Below are 18,390 nucleotides of genomic sequence, written 5' to 3'. Positions count from 1 at the left end.
GAGAGTATTAAGTACTTGATGAACATTTAAGGATAAAGAATTTGGTCCTTTTTCTGTTTGAAATCCTTAACTCTATCTCTAGGGGACTTGAATCCAAATTACCTATATATGGTTGATTCCATATGATTTATCATGGTCTTGAAATTCTTGAAAAAAACTTCTTGTATACTACTCATGAGGGTTATGATTTGAATTGAATCTACACTGTGTAAATAAGTTTTCATACAACTTTCATCTTTCGTGGTTCTATATTTCTTTTAAAGATCTAACAGAATAACCCCTTTTTAATATAATCCGCCCTTGGGAAAAGGGTTTGGCACTTCATTTGAAAATAAGTGAATAACAAATTAATACCCAATAATACTATGTGCAGAGTTTGACAGAAATTGGCCAAGTGGTTCTGAAGAAGACACATGCCTTTGGATCGATTAAATATGAGTTAATAAAATTGGTTTGGGTAAACAATAGGGATGGCAATTTGTACATTTGTAACCTGTTAATCGATTAATCGGTCGTAACAATGGTAATCGGTTAGAAAATCTGCAATCAGTTAGTCGGAATTGAATTGAGAGAAATTTTCTTAAATTTCATTTTTGAAAAAGGAAATCTCTGCTTATTTGGAGATAATTATATGGCCCTCCGGATTGAGATCGCAAGTTATAGTTGGACGGTTTGTGAAGTGTTAATAACTGCTTTTAAAATCAAATTATTGTTTTAAAACATTGTGACCATCCTGTGATACTTTAATGATTTTAAATAATCATCATTGAGCAATTTAAATGAATATGCATCCATATCGATCGTTTGTCTTTCTCTATAAAATTCTATTTTTAGGGAAAAAAAACATCGTATAAGTTATAGTTCAAACAATCTTTTGACAGACTGACTTTGGTTTACATCTGCACTGGAAAGATATCTGCGTTTAATTTCTAAGACAAGATTCATGGTTTTCTTACTTTTTTGTCTAACTATAGAAATCAAAGTAAGATGAATTACATGTACATATAGTTTCCTGATCAAATAATGAGCAGAATGTTTCTAACTTATAATGTCTCTATCTCAGTCTTCTTGTGTATATTAATTAAGGAATTTGTTGTTATAATTAAGCAATAAATCTAAAGATATAGTCTCATAACTGCAACGCTAACGCGCGTTATTCAACTTTTTTGCATACACCGTTGCATTTATGAGACTATATCTCACAAAAAATAATAATTTGTTGCTTATTTTTACATTTTTTAATTGTCAACCTTAACTGCAAATATGATTTCTTTTTAAAAACCTAAGTATTATCGTTCATGTAAGCCACAGTTAATGGATAAGCCAACGTGACAGCATCTGGTCAATTTGAGCGTGATTTTTCGATTTTCGCTTGCTCGTCCTCGGCGTTCAACGATTATGACGTCAAACTAAAACGCATGCTTTACCTCTTGGTACCCTGTCTTTGTTATGGTGTTTCAAATGCAACAGATTTCCATTCACTTTATATGCAAAAACATATGTAATGTAAATATAATTGTTTAATAGTTTGAAACGATTAACCGGTTAATCGGTCGGAACGTCTTGTTGTTAATCGATTAGCAATTCTAGATCTGTAATCAATTGCCATCCCTAGTAAAAAAAAAAAGATATTTTTTCTAACATCTCAATTTTTTAGTCAGCGATGCCAAGGCCTGTGGAAGAAGATGAAATGGGTATGATGACAACTACAAAAATTTTGATCAGAAAAAAAATTACTTCACCTTTCTCTCAGGAACGAAAGCTAAGCTGACACATGAGTCAATAAAACCCTGCCAATTTTTCCGATGTAAAACTTTGATCCCTGTTGTAAACCCCAAACTACCCTACCCTCATGTTATGACTCAAATGGATGTAGTCAAACCCTACTCCTGACAGAGTCATGATTTGAACAAACTTGAATCTTCACTACCATAAGATACTTCTTCAGCAATCTGACTAAACATAGCTTTGTTTTTCTAACGAAAAATATTATTTTCCTAGAATACATCATAATTCTATTACTGAATTGTGGTCCCACACTATGATAGGCTATCCCCCAAATAATTATTAGAATAAATTGTCATTTGTCAAGTTTAACTTCATATCTTGTTGTGTAAGTAAACACAAAACAGCAGAGCTATTATACCAATGTGGTATAGATCAATGAAGAATATAAAAAATCAAGATTTCTCAAATTCTCCATCTCTTTAATCATGTTAATATGTCAACTCTTTCATTTTTATCTTGAGTCCCTATTCCTATGCATTGCATACCTTTTTTTTTTTAAAAAAGAAGCAAACGACTTTCGTTCATTCCAACTTTGTTTACACAATGTTTTTGATCTCTAGTCAGTTTGTACATCCATTTACCTCCTGCCTTTGTTGAACAGTTGATAGTCTCAGTTGGATCACTAAGTTTTTGTGTTTCCTCTGCATCATTGATTGTCCGCAAAGCGAAATTATACATTTCCTCTGAAAAAAAAATTTAAAATGACATTAACTCAATCTAATTATTCAAGCAACTAGAAAACTGTCCAGTCAACAGGGGCCCCGCTGAGTATTATAAGGGTGCAGCTTATGGAATGAGTTTTAACAGATTACAAAAAAAATAGATATGTTGAATATAAGCTAAAATGTATTGTTAAAAAAATCAAGATAATTCGCGAATGTAAAAGAATATCTAACTAGTAACTTTGTACCGACATAAAATAGGTAAAACTTTCTATCTTATAATAATCCAATTAAATGTGTACTTAAAAGGATGTGTTTTATAAAAATGCTAACGTTCAGTGAATGCAAGTACAATGTATCATCCAGGGTTGACCTAACCTTCAAAACAAACATCAGTTGCAGAAAAAGATGTTTAATATTTATCAATCTTGCGACAGATAAAGATAAGCCCGTACTTTTTCTGCAGCAAGCAATTAATCCCAGGAGAATCATTTTACTGCTCTCTTTTCTTCGAAAGCTATAAGAACGTTATTCAGCAATTACAGAATTAGAATTTTATCTGATACTTGTTGAAATTAGTAGCACTAAAGCAGTAAAAAAATAATGATAAAAATATCTTAATAGATTTTTTTTAGAATTAAAAAAAACATACAAACTCTTTGTTTACAGTATTTAAGAAGATTTTATTGACCCACCCTATTTTTTTCTTTTCTTGATTATCTTCCCTTGTAATTGGTCTTGGCCCATCATTTAAACAATTTAAATTCCCTTTCCTTATGAATGCTTTGTACCAAGTTTGGTTTAAATTAGCCCAGTTGTTCTTGAGAAGTCAAAAATGTGAAAAGTTAATAGACGGACGGACAACGGACAAAATATGATCAGAAAAGCTCACTTGAGCCTTCGTCTCAGGTGAGCTAAAACGAAATACCTTCACTTAACCCTATGACATTGTAATTTGTCACATTGTTTGTTGTATTGATAGTAAGACCTCCAGGGTTTAAGTAAATCTGGTACATCACAATCTGTCCATTAGGGTTGATAGGAGGCTCCCAAGATATTTCTAAAGAGATGTCCTTTGGATGTTGTGGACAACAAACATTTATAGGTGGATCTGGTTCTAAAGAAGAGAAAGGTATATGAGAAATATAAACAAGGGCAGATGATAACATACCCCAGTATTCTGTTGAGTCAAATGAATATAATATTTGTTTACCTTAGTCCCAACAAAATTTTAATTTTTATTTTCATAAGAATTGTTAGCAGCAAAAATCCTAATCTTACTTGTCGGGGTAATTCTAATTGTCTCTTTGTATCTTGTGCTCCTCTTGTCGCCAGTTAGTTCACTTGATGAACCACTGATTGTCACAATTCTCACAACATAGTATTTCCCAGGGGTTAATATTTTATTAAATTGGAGCATTGGATTATTATTCACAGTTGTTTGGCTTTCACCATCAATCATCACTTCATATTTTGTAACGAAGGTATTGGATGGAGGAGTCCACTTTAAGGTGAGGCTGTCATGAGCTAAAGAACTTTCACTATGTAATATAGGACCAGGTGGACGTGGATCTGACAAAAAAAAACATAAATCAGAATTTATGGATTTTAGATTCGCTAACATCAATCGTCAGACATTACACAGCTCACCTCAATTAATGTTGTCTTTTGTAAGAAGACCAGTAAAAATCCTAAATTAAACTAATAATCAACTAGTGTAGTTCTGATCTTATAGGGCTTGCAATTACTTGGAAACAAACTTATCCTGAACTTTTTAACTAGTCATTCATCAGAAAATGTTACTCAAATCAAGCATCTTAGAAATAGCAATAAACCTTAATCTGTTCATTCATCTAGAAAATGCAGGTCAGACCTAGCATCCAAAGCAAGCCTGAAAGTGTGAATCCTTAGATGTAACATCCATATACAAGTTTGGTCACGATAAGGCTTACAGTTACTTAGATATTAGACATTCACCAAAAACTTTAACATGCACCAGAAATTTAAACTTGCTCTTTGTTGAAATTGCAGCATCTGAAATATTATCTTGTACAAAGAAACACACTAGAAGCATCTTACATACATCTCTGAACAATATAGGGCATAAAAAGACTTAAAGAGAAAACTGCATCAAAACTTTAAGTTGGAATGTCGACGCCAATGCTGAGGCTTTCACATAAGCTTCAACTTCATTAGGGTGAGCTAAAACTAGTTAAAATGGTTAAAGTTATATATAGGGTATTCATATATTCAATGAAATGTATCTACAAACCTAATCTCACTTTTTCCTCCTGTGATTGTATAGTTATGGTTTCCTCTGGATCTGTTAGTCTGACAACAGCAGAAACAGTGAAAATATACAGCTGACCAGACATTAGGCCTGAGTTGACAATGATGCTGTTCTTCCCCCTATCCACTGTTTGTTCAGATGTAGAACCACCATTCTGCCTCCAGGAGACCTTATAACTGATGACAAGGTCGTAATCCACAGAGGGATGGCTCCAAAATACAGAGAACTGTGATGTTGTACTGTTGATGACGCTTATATAGGGAGTTAGACGAGTTCCTGATATTTAAGAATCAAAATAGACAAGGAATGGAGAAGTCCAATCAAGGTCCCTTAGTTGATCTTAAGGGGACGAAGGATGTATGGTCACATGATTCAGTTTAATTACGTCAGAATCTCTGATTAAATATGTACAAAACCAGATTGAAACGACTGTATTTGTCAAAAAAAAAATACTGCTTGTTTGAGTTTACGATCTTGTATAAAAATATCTAAAAACATTCACACTTTCATGCAAATAGTATCAAATTACGGAATAGATTGATCCACTCTTCTGTTTCCCTCTTTGCTGAAAAAAATCAATCATCGACCGAGTAATGGGCCCCGCAACACAGGGAATCAAAATTCACCTAGACACTGTAGAGTTTCGTATTTGTCACTCAATATCTCAAAAATAAGTCTAAAATCCTATTGATATATCTGCTTTTAGGTATGTGGGACTTACTTAATTAGAGAGATACAAAATATGAAAAAAATTGAATGACAGGTATTTTTTCAGCTAAAGGTCCTTCATCCCCTTAAAAAAACAAACAGAGTTAAACCTATGATACTGTAAATGTATCATATTTAGCGTGTGCGATATTTGGCGGAAATTGATTTTTGAATAAGTTAGCATAGATTTGATTAAGCGATTGCTGCGTTCCACCAAAGCCGCTGAAAAGAATACACAGCCAAATGTAATACGTTTACAGTAGTTTTCAATTAGCATGATTAAGAACTTTGAATGATGCTAATTTTGAAACCAATTTTGAATTGAATTGTTCACGTCATTTTTTGGATTTTATCATATTAAATACAATAAGTATCCATTTTTTGAGGTAACTTACTTGGATAACATACTTTGTCTTTGTGGTAGTAAGTTGTGTTACAAAGACATTTGCAACTATTACATATAAAATAACTGGAAGCATCACAGGGTATAGTTGCAGTACAATCCTCATTGAACTGTCCATCTGTTAATCAAAAATAATAACAGATTCCGAATAAATAAATTGTTTTCATTTCTACATAACCTAAACCTAGTTGGATTACAAGAGAAATAATTTAATTATAAATAATATATACAGATGTTCGTAAAAAAGGATTTTAGATTCGCTAACATCAATCGTACTATTTTAAAAACCATAGAAACATTTTAGAAAGAAAAATCAATCGTGAAACTCAATGAACAGTGAACAAACTTCAACAACTAAAAAAACCCATGTGATCAAAGCATACGGTAGATCAAGGATAAGCATCCCCGGCGAACTTTATTTGGAATATTTATTTAATTGTTTATGGTTTACTTGCTCAGAATAAATCCTAAAACGACGCGTTTAATCTTTATTCATACATGTAGAAGCAGAGAAACTATAAAGTACTGTAGATTGGCAAATAATCACGAAGGTTTAAATTTCGCTATGTTCGCAATCAATTATTTTACCGCGAAATTAAACCCATCGTGAATTATTATTAATTGTTAAAAATATATAAATGTGTGTGCGAAATTTTGGATTAATTTCTTGCAGCGTAAAATTAAAACCGTCGCAAATGGGTTTTTTCTAGATATCGCGAAATTTTAATATCGTGTAATTAAAAGACTTACAGTGTCTCAAAATACACTCAGAAAAAACATTTTTTTTGTACAGGAACCAAAGCGTTCAGGTAAATGAGACTCCACTGTAAATGTTTTAACATAGTTGTTATTTAAACTACAATAAATTGATATATTTTTTCTTCATAAAACAACAACACGATAACTACATTATTATGTACAAAAATTACATGAAAAAATACCCTGAATACTTACAGAGCACGTTGACAGTGGCTTTATTATTACTAGGATAAGTTCCACCAGGATTACTAGCTGTACATTGATACTGTCCTGCGTCATCTGTATTCAGGGTGTTTATTGTTAGAGATGGAGTTGACAATGTTCCTCCTGCAGTGTATTTTGAACCATCTATGGTGATGTCTTGAAGATAACTGTTATTTCTGTATTGTTTCCACTTTATTGTGTTTACCTCTGGACCTGTCACAGTACATGTAATGGTTACACTTCCTCCAACTCTACCAGTGACATCCGGGCCCGTGGAAACAGTCAAGTCATCTTTAAAAAAAAAACTAAGTAACATATTTAGAATAGAAATGTCTTTAATCAATTATATTTAACATTTTAGATACGTGCAATGGTGCAATGGGTAAATCGGATATTAAACTAATATTTTATAGGAATACCAGTTATTTCTTTAATCACCGTGTACAATCCATGCAGTGCAGATCGCTGAACAAGAATAAGTTTATTTATTCCACATGAAAAATATTCACATATTTAGTCATATGTAACTTCTTATCAACTCAACATAGATTATTTTAACCCCCCCCCCCCCACCCCCGCTTCCCATATGAATATAATGACAGTATCCATGTTTTGCTATCGGAAACCCTAAACATATCAAATTTCATTCAATGGTTAGAGAGGAGTTGAGGATAAGAGATGGGTACCCCAAAGAGTAACAGACGGACATCCCAATTACAATATAACCCTATGTAAATCTTTGATCGTCCATTGTGACCCTACACTATCCCCGAGGGTAATGATTTGAAAAAAAAAAACTTGAATTAATTAACATTAACTATGGATACTTCCATATAAATTGTTAAATATTGTGCCCCATGCCTACACGCTAGGATCGTGTTTTTAAACCAGAAGTCTCTGTCGAGACTGTAGTTCTACTGGTTCGTACTTATAATAAAGGAAGAAAAAAGTAGCAGTTGGGACATAAAACTTTACAAAAGCAATAAAAAGAATAATGGTCCTTGATTAACTCTCTTTTTGTGGCAAGACTGCAATAAGACTACAACTGTAGGAGTAGTTTTAAATAAAATTTTACAGAATTTTCAATTTTAGTTACCATAGCAACATCATTCATCAAAATCAAAAACACAAAACTGATAATTGTGTATCTCTATGTAGTCTAATTGCATGCCAAAGTATAATAATTTAATTTTAGGTGTAATACGTCATTTGATTGGTTAAGCGGTTTTATCCATTTTGTATAACATAACTTGCCTACGTCACAATGAGTTACGTCAAAAACGTATTACTCCGCTTACCTTTAACTTTTAAAATATGCGATATTTGAAGCCTTTTTCCGAAAGAAAAAATGGAAAAATTGTCTCATTGTCTATGTTGAAATTAAAATATAAGGAATGAAGCTTATTTCAACCGCTTTGCGGTTTATAAAGCGTCAACTGCCCCCAAGTTATGTTATATCGTATAACAAAAGTTGAAATAAGCTTCATTCCTTAATTATAATCAGAAGAATATGGAGATAACGAACAATATTATATAAGAAGGTTATTTTCGTAATTTTAATTGGCTAAAAGGGCATCACGTGATATTCTTCCTTTTGTGATATCGACGCGAAAGCGCGTCGGCGGAAAATGATATCGTCAATGTGTGGTTATAAGGAGTCATGGCAATTGATATTGACCTCAGACACAGAAAATGATACCGACCTCATAGGCTCGGTCGTTATCACTTTCTGTGTCTTCTGTCAATATCAATTGCCATGAGTCCTTATAACCACATATCGACCTACACTGAAGTCCACAATTGTATAATAGCGAGCGCAGCGAGCGTCGCGAAGCGACGCTCGCGAAGCGAGCTCAATAGACTAACGTGTATGCACAGAGGAAATTCGGATTGAAATCTGTACATACGTCAGCCAAATTTCTCTGTGCAACATTCCCAGAATTCCTGCACTACCCAATGTCCTTTGCGCGAATAAATCAAAAATAGTAAAAAAATTAAAGGAACATTGTTTCTTACCGAAATCTCAACGAAATGATTTTGCCTTACCTTATTCCAAAAAATACCCCCATGCCACAACACCGGCCTTCACCTTGCCCTTCGGAAATGATACAAATGACGTCACCGGAAACTTACGAATTTTGACGAAGTTATGTCGGTTGCTTCCGTGAGACTCGGAAAACATGTTGCGGTGCATAGCAACATGGTGGCTAAAACATTGCAAAAACTTACTTGAAAAGAACGATTTAATGCAATCTCTTTTCCATAAAACTAGCGTTTGCGTCCTAAGTCAACAGAACCTTCGTCACTTCAACGGTTCGGGTATTTCCGATTTTGTGGAAACTTCCGAGAAGTTTGGAATCTCGATCCCGATGCTTGGGAAATGATTTCTTTTTATTGTTTTGTTTTATTCTTTTTGCTTTCTTTTTCTTGAATGATAGACAGTACATGTGTAGGTTTATGATAATAAATAAACTGCGCTCGCCCCAACGGTCACACCGTACAACATATTAGCGAGCGTCGCGAAGCGAGCTCAATAGACTAACGTGTATGAACAGAGGAAATTCGGATTGAAATCTGTAAATACGTCAGCCAAATTTCTCTGTGCAACATTCCCAGAATTCCTGCACTACCCAATGTCCTTTGCGCGAATAAATCAAAAATAGTAAAAAAAATTAAAGGAACATTGTTTCTTACCGAAATCTTAACAAAATGATTTTGCCTTACCTTATTCCAAAAAATACCCCCATGCCACAACACCGGCCTTCACCTTGCCCTTCGGAAATGATACAAATGACGTCACCGGAAACTTACGAATTTTAACGAAGTTATGTCGGTTGCTTCCGTGAAACTCGGAAAACATGTTGCGGTGCATAGCAACATGGTGGCTAAAACACTGCAACAACTAATACTTGAAAAGAACGATTTAATGCAATCTCTTTTCCATAAAACTAGCGTTTGCGGCCTAAGTCAACAGAACTTTTTATCTGACGTCATACTTTATCACTTCAACGGTTCGGGTATTTCCGATTTTGTCGGAAACTTCCGAGATGTTCGGAATCTCGATCCCGATGCTTGGGAAATGATTTCTTTTTATTGTTTTGTTTTATTTTTTTTGATTTCTTTTTCTTGAATGATAGACAGTACATGTGTAGGTTTATGATAGTAAATAAACTGCGGTCGCCCCAACGGTCACACCGTAAAACATATTATTATATAAGAAGATTATTGTTGTAATTCTCATTGGCTGAAAGTGCGTCATGTGATATTCCTCCTTTTGTGAGTCGACACGAAAACGCGTTCGAGGAAAACGATATCACACGACACACCGTTCGGTTGCACCAAAGTTACGTAAAACGTGACGTCATAATTTAAGAAGCATGTTTTAACCGACAGCCGAGTCTGTACAGTTAGGACTGTGTCAGTGCATTCACTTTGACAAGCGTTCGTTCCTCTTTCAGACACCTCTGCAATGGGCTCACGTCAATATTTTTGACGTATAAAACGTGATATTTTTAGGATTGTTTCAAATTAAATTAATACTTCTGGATTGATTCAGTAAATATCTATCTCAAAACTAAGACATAAGTATAGAAATTGACTTATAATGAATTAAAACAAATGCATTATTCCTCGTGTTTATCACTGTGATATACGCAAGCCAACGACAGAGGTGAATGTATGAGCCGATGGTAGAGAGAGTCACTTTGAGTGAAATATAATATAACTATTGTGGACTTCAGTGCACGGTCAATATGTGGTATAAGGACACATGTTCTTATGACACAGACTCAGGCTCGGTCGCTATCACTTTCTGTGTCTTCAGTCAATATCAACATTGCCATGAGTCCTTATAACCACATATCGACCTACACTGAAGTCCATAATTGTATAGTATTCAATATCAAAGTCCATAAAAACAAAACAAAATAAGAGGAGAGCAAACACGGACCCCCGAAACATCTGAGGTGGAATCAGGTGCCATGGAGGAGTGACTAACGGGTCACAACTGTCGTGTGCTCCTTGTTATGATCATGAAATAACGAAAAAAATCAATCGTCAATTTAGTGTATCAAAAATGGAATACAATTTGTCTCAATGATAAATTTATTAATTGTATTTGCTGACAAGGTCATTGTATCGACCATAGATATTACGAAATGATGACTTTAAACGAGACTGTTAATATTCTCGTTTCATCAACTTGCTTGTTAATAATTTACCTCGCTTTAGAAATTGTTCATCCGTAGAGCATGCTCTTGCTTATCGAATCAGTTGAGATATATATACTCTGTTTGCGGGTGAAGATGGTATATTGCTGCATAGATAAGGGAAGTTGGTGATATAAAGTTAAAGTCATCACGTTTATCATATTGTCTGGTTGTTCTATTACCATTAACGTCTTTTTTCATAGGAATTCGAAAAGATTGTTCGAAGACCACATAGATATTCTCAATAAGAAACTCAAGCATCACTTTGATGTCAACTTCAGAGTACTTGTGTGTGCAATCAGAACGTATTTTAACAAAATAATTTTGCAAATGACCAATGACCAGGTAAGTAATTTTACGATTTCCATTTTTATTGAAAAAGCAGCTGTCAATCATATCAAATGCCTGGACTAAAACTGCAGGAGGTGTAGTATTTTGAAATTTCTATTTTTAGTAACCACGGCAACACCGATCATCGAAATCAAAAACCGGTGGACACAATTATATATCTTAGTGTAGTCTACCTGTATGCCAAGTTGTATTGAAATCAAACCAAAACTGTAGGAGGAGTAGCATTTTAAAAGATTTCACAGAAATTTCTATCTTTAGTAACCACGGCAACATCATTCATCATAATCAAAAACCGATGGACACAATTATATATCTTAGTGTAGTCTACTTGTGTGCCAAGTTATATTGAAATCAGACAAAAACTGTAGGGGGTAGCATTTTAAAAGTATTTCACAGAAATTTCTTTCTTTAGTAACCAAGGCAACACCGTTCATCGAAATTAAAAAACCGATACACAGAATTGTGAATCTTAGTGTAGTCTACATGTACATGTGTGCCAAGTTATATTGAAATCAGACCAAAACTGTAGGAGGAGTAGCATTTTGAAAAATTGTTTACAGACAGACAGACGGACCGACGACGGACTTCTTTTTCATAAGTTCTTCTGGCCTGTGACAAGTAGAGCTAAAAAATTGAATCTCCACTGCATGTAGATGCTTCCAATCATAGCTTTTCTGTTCCTGAGAAGAATATTACCTAAAGATTTTTCCTATACTATCATACTCCTATGGAAAAATGGATCGTCCATTGTAGCCCCACCCCTCCCTACCTGCAAGGGTCATGACATAAATAGACTTGAATCTGCATTACCTTAGGATGCTTTCATATAAATATGACCATTCCTGGCTTTGCTATTCTTGAGAAGAACATTTTTGATTTTTTTTTTACAAATATACCTATGTAAAACTTTGATCGCCAATTGTGGTCCAACCTTAACCCCTAGGTTCATGTGAACAAATTTAAATATACACCATCTGAGAGTGAATTCCTGTTCTTGATAACTTTGATTGTCCATTGTGAACCTACCCAATTCCTTATTTGTCATGAATCGACAAACAAGGATCTCTAATTTATCAATTTATTGATTGATTCTATGTTGTTTTTATCAAATAAAAGGTCACGTCATCAACATGATAAGTTAATTTAAATACAAATTGGGTGCAGACCAAACAGTGACCTCTAAATTCATCAGATGCTACAGAGGAGTGATGAAGGATATGGAGATAACGAACAGCATTCAAAATAAAAATTCATAAAACAATTCAAAATAGGAGCAGAGCAAACATGGACCAAACATCGGAGGTGGGATCAGGTGCCATGGAGGAGTGAGCATACCCTACTGACCGGTTGCATCCACCTTATGCTTTTTGTCATTCTTCAAGTATAAATAATTGACTAATAATAAGTATGGAAAACCTCAGTCAGCATTCAACTCAATAATAAATTGTATTTGCTTACAAGGTTATTGTATCGACCAAAGAACTTACGAAAAAATGACTTTATACGAGACTCCTGATATTCTTGTTTCATCAACTTGCTTGTAAATGGTTTACCTCCTTTATGAAATTGTTCATACGTAGAGCATGCTCTTGCGTATCGAATCAACTAAGATACATAAACGTCGTATGCAGGTGATAAAAGTATCTTGCTGCAGAAGTAAGGTAAGTTGACGATAGAAAAGTTAAAGTCATCACTGTGGTATCATATAGCTTCGTTGTTAGATTACCATTAACTTCAATATCCAAGTATGAAACAGGTGTGTCAGACTCTGTGGTATCTTTTTTTTCGAGCTCACCGGGATATATCGTATCGATATAGGAATGAAAATTTATTTTTTTTTCTACATTTTTTATATAACAATACGTTGTCATGACAAGGAGCACACGGTGTGACCAGTCGGCAGGGGATGCTCACTCCTCCATGGCACCTGATCCCACCTCTGATGTTTTGTGGGTCTGTGTTTGTTCTGCTCTTATTTTGTAATGTTTTATGGACTTTGAGACTGAATATTGTTCGTTATCTCCATATCCTTCTTCATCTAAATGTCGAGTTAAGGCCACAGGAAGTGTTTTCTTTTTCACTCATAAGATTTGCACAGATTTTGCTTCATATAAATACATAAATAGGTCTGCTGATAACGAAGCGCAATTGGTACCCATAGGAATTCGAAAAGATTGTTGGAAGACCTTGTCTCCGAAACCACATAGATATTCTCAATCAGAAAGTCAGGCATCTTTTTGGTGTCAACTTCAGAGTACTAGCTTGTGTGTGTAATCACAATACGTTTTAGCAAAATAACTTTGCAAATGACAAATGACCAGGTAAGTTAATTTTCACGAGTTCCATTTTTATTGAAAAAGCAGCTGTCTATGATCTCAAAAGGCCTGAACTTTAATTTATCGGGGGGAATGGTTGCGTATAAAGTTGAAAAGTCTTAAGTTTTTAAGTTGTTGATTTTGGTAAAATCTTGAGATTTCACATTGTCCAAGAGTTGTTTGGAGTTTTTGAGTACACAAATATGATTCACACCACTTCTTGAATATATTGTTACAAAGGACTCTTAAAGTTTTTCCTTCACTACTGCAAATATCTTAGTGAGGAGTAAAGAAGGAGGCTTGGTTGAACATTTACTGGAACCCGCAATGTATCTTAGTTTGTACGAATACTTATATATATATATATATATATATATATATATATATATATATATATATATATATATATATATATATATATATATATATATATATATATATATATAGTTCAAAATCATTTTGGTTCTTCGGAATATTAAAAATATTCAAAACTGACATGATTTTGAAGAATTTCTTCCTTAGAAAGGGAAGTATGAGTATCAGTTGGATTACCATTTGTAGAATGAAATCGAAGTTCTTTTAAAATACAATTTATATTATGACCCTTACAATCAAAGACAATGTTGTTACCTGCTTTGTCGGCAGGGACCAGTACTACTGATCATATAATCTAACTTATTCTTCCTCTGAAAATCTGTCAAATTCACTATGTACTTCATATCATGATTGGACAAATAGAAAAATCTGTAGAGATTTTTCGTTAAAAAAATTAATGGACCAACAATTTGCAGCAATTCATTTTGACAACTGTTCTAATGAGTTCTTTGGGCCCAGATTTAAAAATTTTAAAAAACAATAAAATAATAAATCTATTTGTAAAATATACTTAAAGTACTCTGCTAAATGTAGTGTTTTTGAAACTTTAAGTGTTTAATTAAACATATTCATCTTTATATTATCACAAATACCAAAATACTTATCAGAACCATTTCCTTTGAACATTGTCATCTGTTTTAGCTCCCAATAGGCTTTACCTGAAGAATCTTCCATTGAATAATTTCCCTTGTCCTTGTCATCACTTTCCATAGTAGTCTTGTTTATATATACTGAAAGGAAAAAAGAAAAGCAGGGTAGCATAATATTCGAAATTTTTTTGACAGCATGAAAATTACGAAAATTGGTCAGATGAGAATGTTAGTTATTATGCACCAAAATCAGTTTTCAGAATTACTCAACCCAAAAAATGCATGACGTTAGGTATTGAAAACACGAAAATGTTTAAAACACGTGCAAATTGATGACAAGATTGTCAACAAATCTCCTAAGGTATACATATTGTCTTTCAGTATTTACAGATTATATGAATTTCTTGCAATCTTGGTACAGTTTACGGAAGCTCCATGGGGCTGGTTTTCGAGTTGCCTATGTAAGGATAAAGGCAACAACGGGTTACTAAGAAGTTTCTTTTAACCCCCCCCCCCCCTTGAACGTCTTACCCGTTATCAGGGAGGGTCAGGAATGGTTTCCAACCAAGCCTGTCGATGACGTTAACGCAAAACAGAGTAACTTTATGATCGAGTTATTCGTCCTTCCACCTGTTCCATCACCACCTCCCGACCACAAAAACCGCTTTCAATACAGAGGACTGTCATAATCATTACATTCACCCTAAAGCTGGAAGAAAACAATTGCGCTATCTGGGGTTTTGAGCCGGTCAACATTCTTTTTTGTTCTTCTCACTGGCGCATGCGCACGTCGTTTAACTATTTTTTCGGCCTGGTTACCCATGCCCAATATAGCCAGTGTTTGAGACAAACACTCTGTTGAATTTCATGCAAAGAAGAATCAAGTCTGTGACAGATGCGCGGGTGAGACTTTGAAGATAATGAGACTTTTCGATTTTTTCACTTTTGCGGGGATTCTTCATTTGAGTTTCAATAGCTCACGATTTATGAGACATCCTAACAAAAAATACTACAATATTGATTGCATGGAATGCAGATATATCATATTTACAACAGATACACATCTATAATACAAATTGTCTTGATCTTAATTAAAGTAGACTTACTTGATTTGCACTCTCTTTTATATTCCCCATATCCTGTGTCACATCCACAGTTCGAGGCATGACACAGTCCTCCAGTATAGTCACATGTGATGGTGTCATTACAATATTGTCCAAGAAAAGCTGCTTCAGTTGTGGTGATGACACACACCCAGGATAATATCTAATTAAATAGCATATTTTATTGATTTATTTATTCCATATATTTTTTCATTTTGATTTAAGCTTTAGGACATAAATTGTCAATTATCTGTAAAAATAAAAAAATAAAAAATAATTAAAAAAAGGAAAAAAATGTTCTTGCATTACAAATTAACCGAGAGACATCAACTACCTTAGCAGACAAATTGTTACTTAGAATAACTTATAATAACTTAAAAACTACACAGATTTTGTAAACCAGAAACAATTCAAGCATTTTTTATATTTTAAAATTAAAAGTATTCTTGTGAAAATAGTCAAAATGTAGTATTTAGGAGTTTCTTTTCTTAAAAAGAGCTGTCTATAAGATCAAAAACCCTTTAACTTCAATTTATCGTATGTAAAGTTGTATAATTATGAAGTGTTTGGAAAATCGTTAAATTGGATGCAATAGATTTTACCTAATTTTTGAATTAAAAATTCCCTTTGTTATCTAGTAAATGCATGATTTTTGAATAACTTTTTGAATGGAGATCAGCGAACAAGGTACGCAAAATATATTTGGAATCTGAATTCAATAACACAATGCGATGGCACGATGAAGCAACAACACGTGCTGTCAATGACGCATTTTTTCAATGCGACTTCCTTAATCATGAAATATTTTGTAATATCGAACAATGTTCAAGCTCAAAAGTCCATTAAACATTACAAGTTTGGAGCAGAGCAAACATGGACCTCCAGACATCAGAGGTTGGATAAGATGCCATGGAGGAGTGAGCATCCCCGGCTGACCTGTCATTCCTGTCGTGTGCTTCTTGTCATGATCGGGAAATAACGGAGAAATCCTTTGAAAATTTTGTGTGTTAATTATGGCCTAATGATTAGTATGGACTACGTCCGTCAGAATTTGATAGAACTTTCAAAGAACATACGAAATGATGACTTTAAACAACACTGCTGTTTTCTTGTTGAACAGCGAACTTGTTTGTCAATAATGTGCCTCCTTTTTAGAAAATGTCCATACCTAGAGTATGCTTTTTATGTATCGAGTCTATTGAGAGATATAAACTACGTTTGCAGGTAATGATGGTATATTTCTGTATAAATAAGGAAAGTTGAAGATTGAAAAGTTACTCATCACTTTTATCATAAAGCTTTGTTTTAGATTTCCATTAACTTCCTTTTCAATTAAAATATCTAAAAGTGAAACAGATGTTTAAGACTCTGTGGTATTGTTTATTTCAAGCTCAACAGGATATATCATATAGACATAAGAATGGAAATTGCCATTGTACAATTGACAATACGTAGTCGATACAAGTATATCTAAATGTCGAGATGAAGGCAAGTGTTTTCCTTTTTTCATGTATAACATCTTCGACAAATTCTGCTTCATTTGTATACGAAAATAGATCTGCTAATAACGGGCGAAATTAATATCGTTGGGAATTCCAATAGGTTGTTTGATGACCTGGTCTCAAAAAACTGCATAGATTTTCTCAATCAGTAACAAAATAATATCAATTTTGGTGTAGTTGTCTGTACAATTAGAATATTTTAATTAAATTATTTTGCATATGACTAACGACAAGTTCAGTTAATTTACGACTTTCAGCTTTATCGAAAAAGAGGATATCAAATCACACTGTGGGCCTGACGACAAAACTCCATAAACCTGCCTCTGAAGTCAAATTCCTCAAAATTTCTCTGTAGAAACTTTGGCATCTTCGCTATCCTCATTCTTAGGTGAAAAAGTGTAACATATTTTGCATAATTTTGGCTTGCATTTCACTCATTTGAGTAATGTAGCTGTTGAAAAGATGAATTCTTTGAATGAAATAAGTATATTCTGTATCCCTCTATCTGGACATCCTTGTCATGAAGAACATGTGAAAACGTCAATGTAACGGATATTGTAGCAGCTCTGCATTTCCCTATTTTAATGTAGGGCGTAGGACCATTGCATTCTTATTTCAGAAGTCATTGCGCAAACAGAAAAGGATCTTATATAAGCGGGATATTTATTTTTCTAGATATGGGGAAATTGACATTAACTGGATGTGAATTGCAGGTTTAAATGTCAATGTTTTATTAAATGGATGATAGTGTATATCAAAATATTTCATTTTTATTTATATCTAAATCAAACATTTAAGTAAACCGTATAGTAGTTTCGAGAGGAATGTTTGCTTCCTGTTTTACATATCATTGAAATAAAAAAAAATACATATGTATAGAACGTGCTGAATATTGTTAAGAGGTAACTAACTAAAAGCTGAATTTGCACATTTAATCGTATTTCATATCTTCATAATTTTGGCTTTTCTTAAAGTCTTTATTCCATTGATGTCTTGTCATATGAAAGCATGAATTCTTTAAATAATTCAATTTTTGATGCAAACATGTTCTTTTATGCAAATGCACCTGCCACATAATTTCTTCCTTTTTCTTTATATTTTAGAGATATATTTATCGGTATATTTACCTATA

At 33.6% G+C, this 18,390-nt stretch overlaps 1 protein-coding gene across 1 annotated transcript; it reads right to left on the bottom strand.

Moving 5' to 3' along the window:
* Positions 1–3,681: 3,681 nt before the first annotated feature.
* Positions 3,682–17,625, bottom strand: LOC134258912 (uncharacterized). The gene is made up of 7 exons (XM_062741512.1): positions 17,545–17,625; positions 15,760–15,919; positions 14,723–14,794; positions 6,806–7,105; positions 5,844–5,969; positions 4,723–5,016; positions 3,682–4,022 (listed from the first exon to the last, which is right to left on the bottom strand). Exons 1-7 carry the CDS (start codon positions 17,623–17,625, stop codon positions 3,682–3,684), a joined length of 1,374 nt encoding a protein of 457 aa, XP_062597496.1.
* Between the last annotated feature and the right edge of the window lie 765 nt (positions 17,626–18,390).

This window comes from Saccostrea cucullata, unplaced genomic scaffold, assembly GCF_032062105.1.
Source record: "Saccostrea cucullata isolate Sc308-1 unplaced genomic scaffold, CSIRO_AGI_Scuc_v1 ctg12975, whole genome shotgun sequence".
Lineage (NCBI taxonomy): Eukaryota > Metazoa > Mollusca > Bivalvia > Ostreida > Ostreidae > Saccostrea > Saccostrea cuccullata.
This window is presented reverse-complemented; position numbering and strand designations above follow the sequence as displayed.

Bases quoted from the DNA above. Each gene is read 5' to 3' on its own strand.
- LOC134258912 (XM_062741512.1), bottom strand. From the start codon at position 17,625: ATGCCAAAGTTTCTACAGAGAAATTTTGAGGAATTTGACTTCAGAGGC. The intron at 5,017-5,843 runs GTAAGTTACCTC...CTTAAATATCAG, and splicing joins AGACAAAGTATGTTATCCAA to GAACTCGTCTAACTCCCTAT. The intron at 4,023-4,722 runs GTTTGTAGATAC...TTTTTTTGTCAG, and splicing joins GGAGGAAAAAGTGAGATTAG to ATCCACGTCCACCTGGTCCT.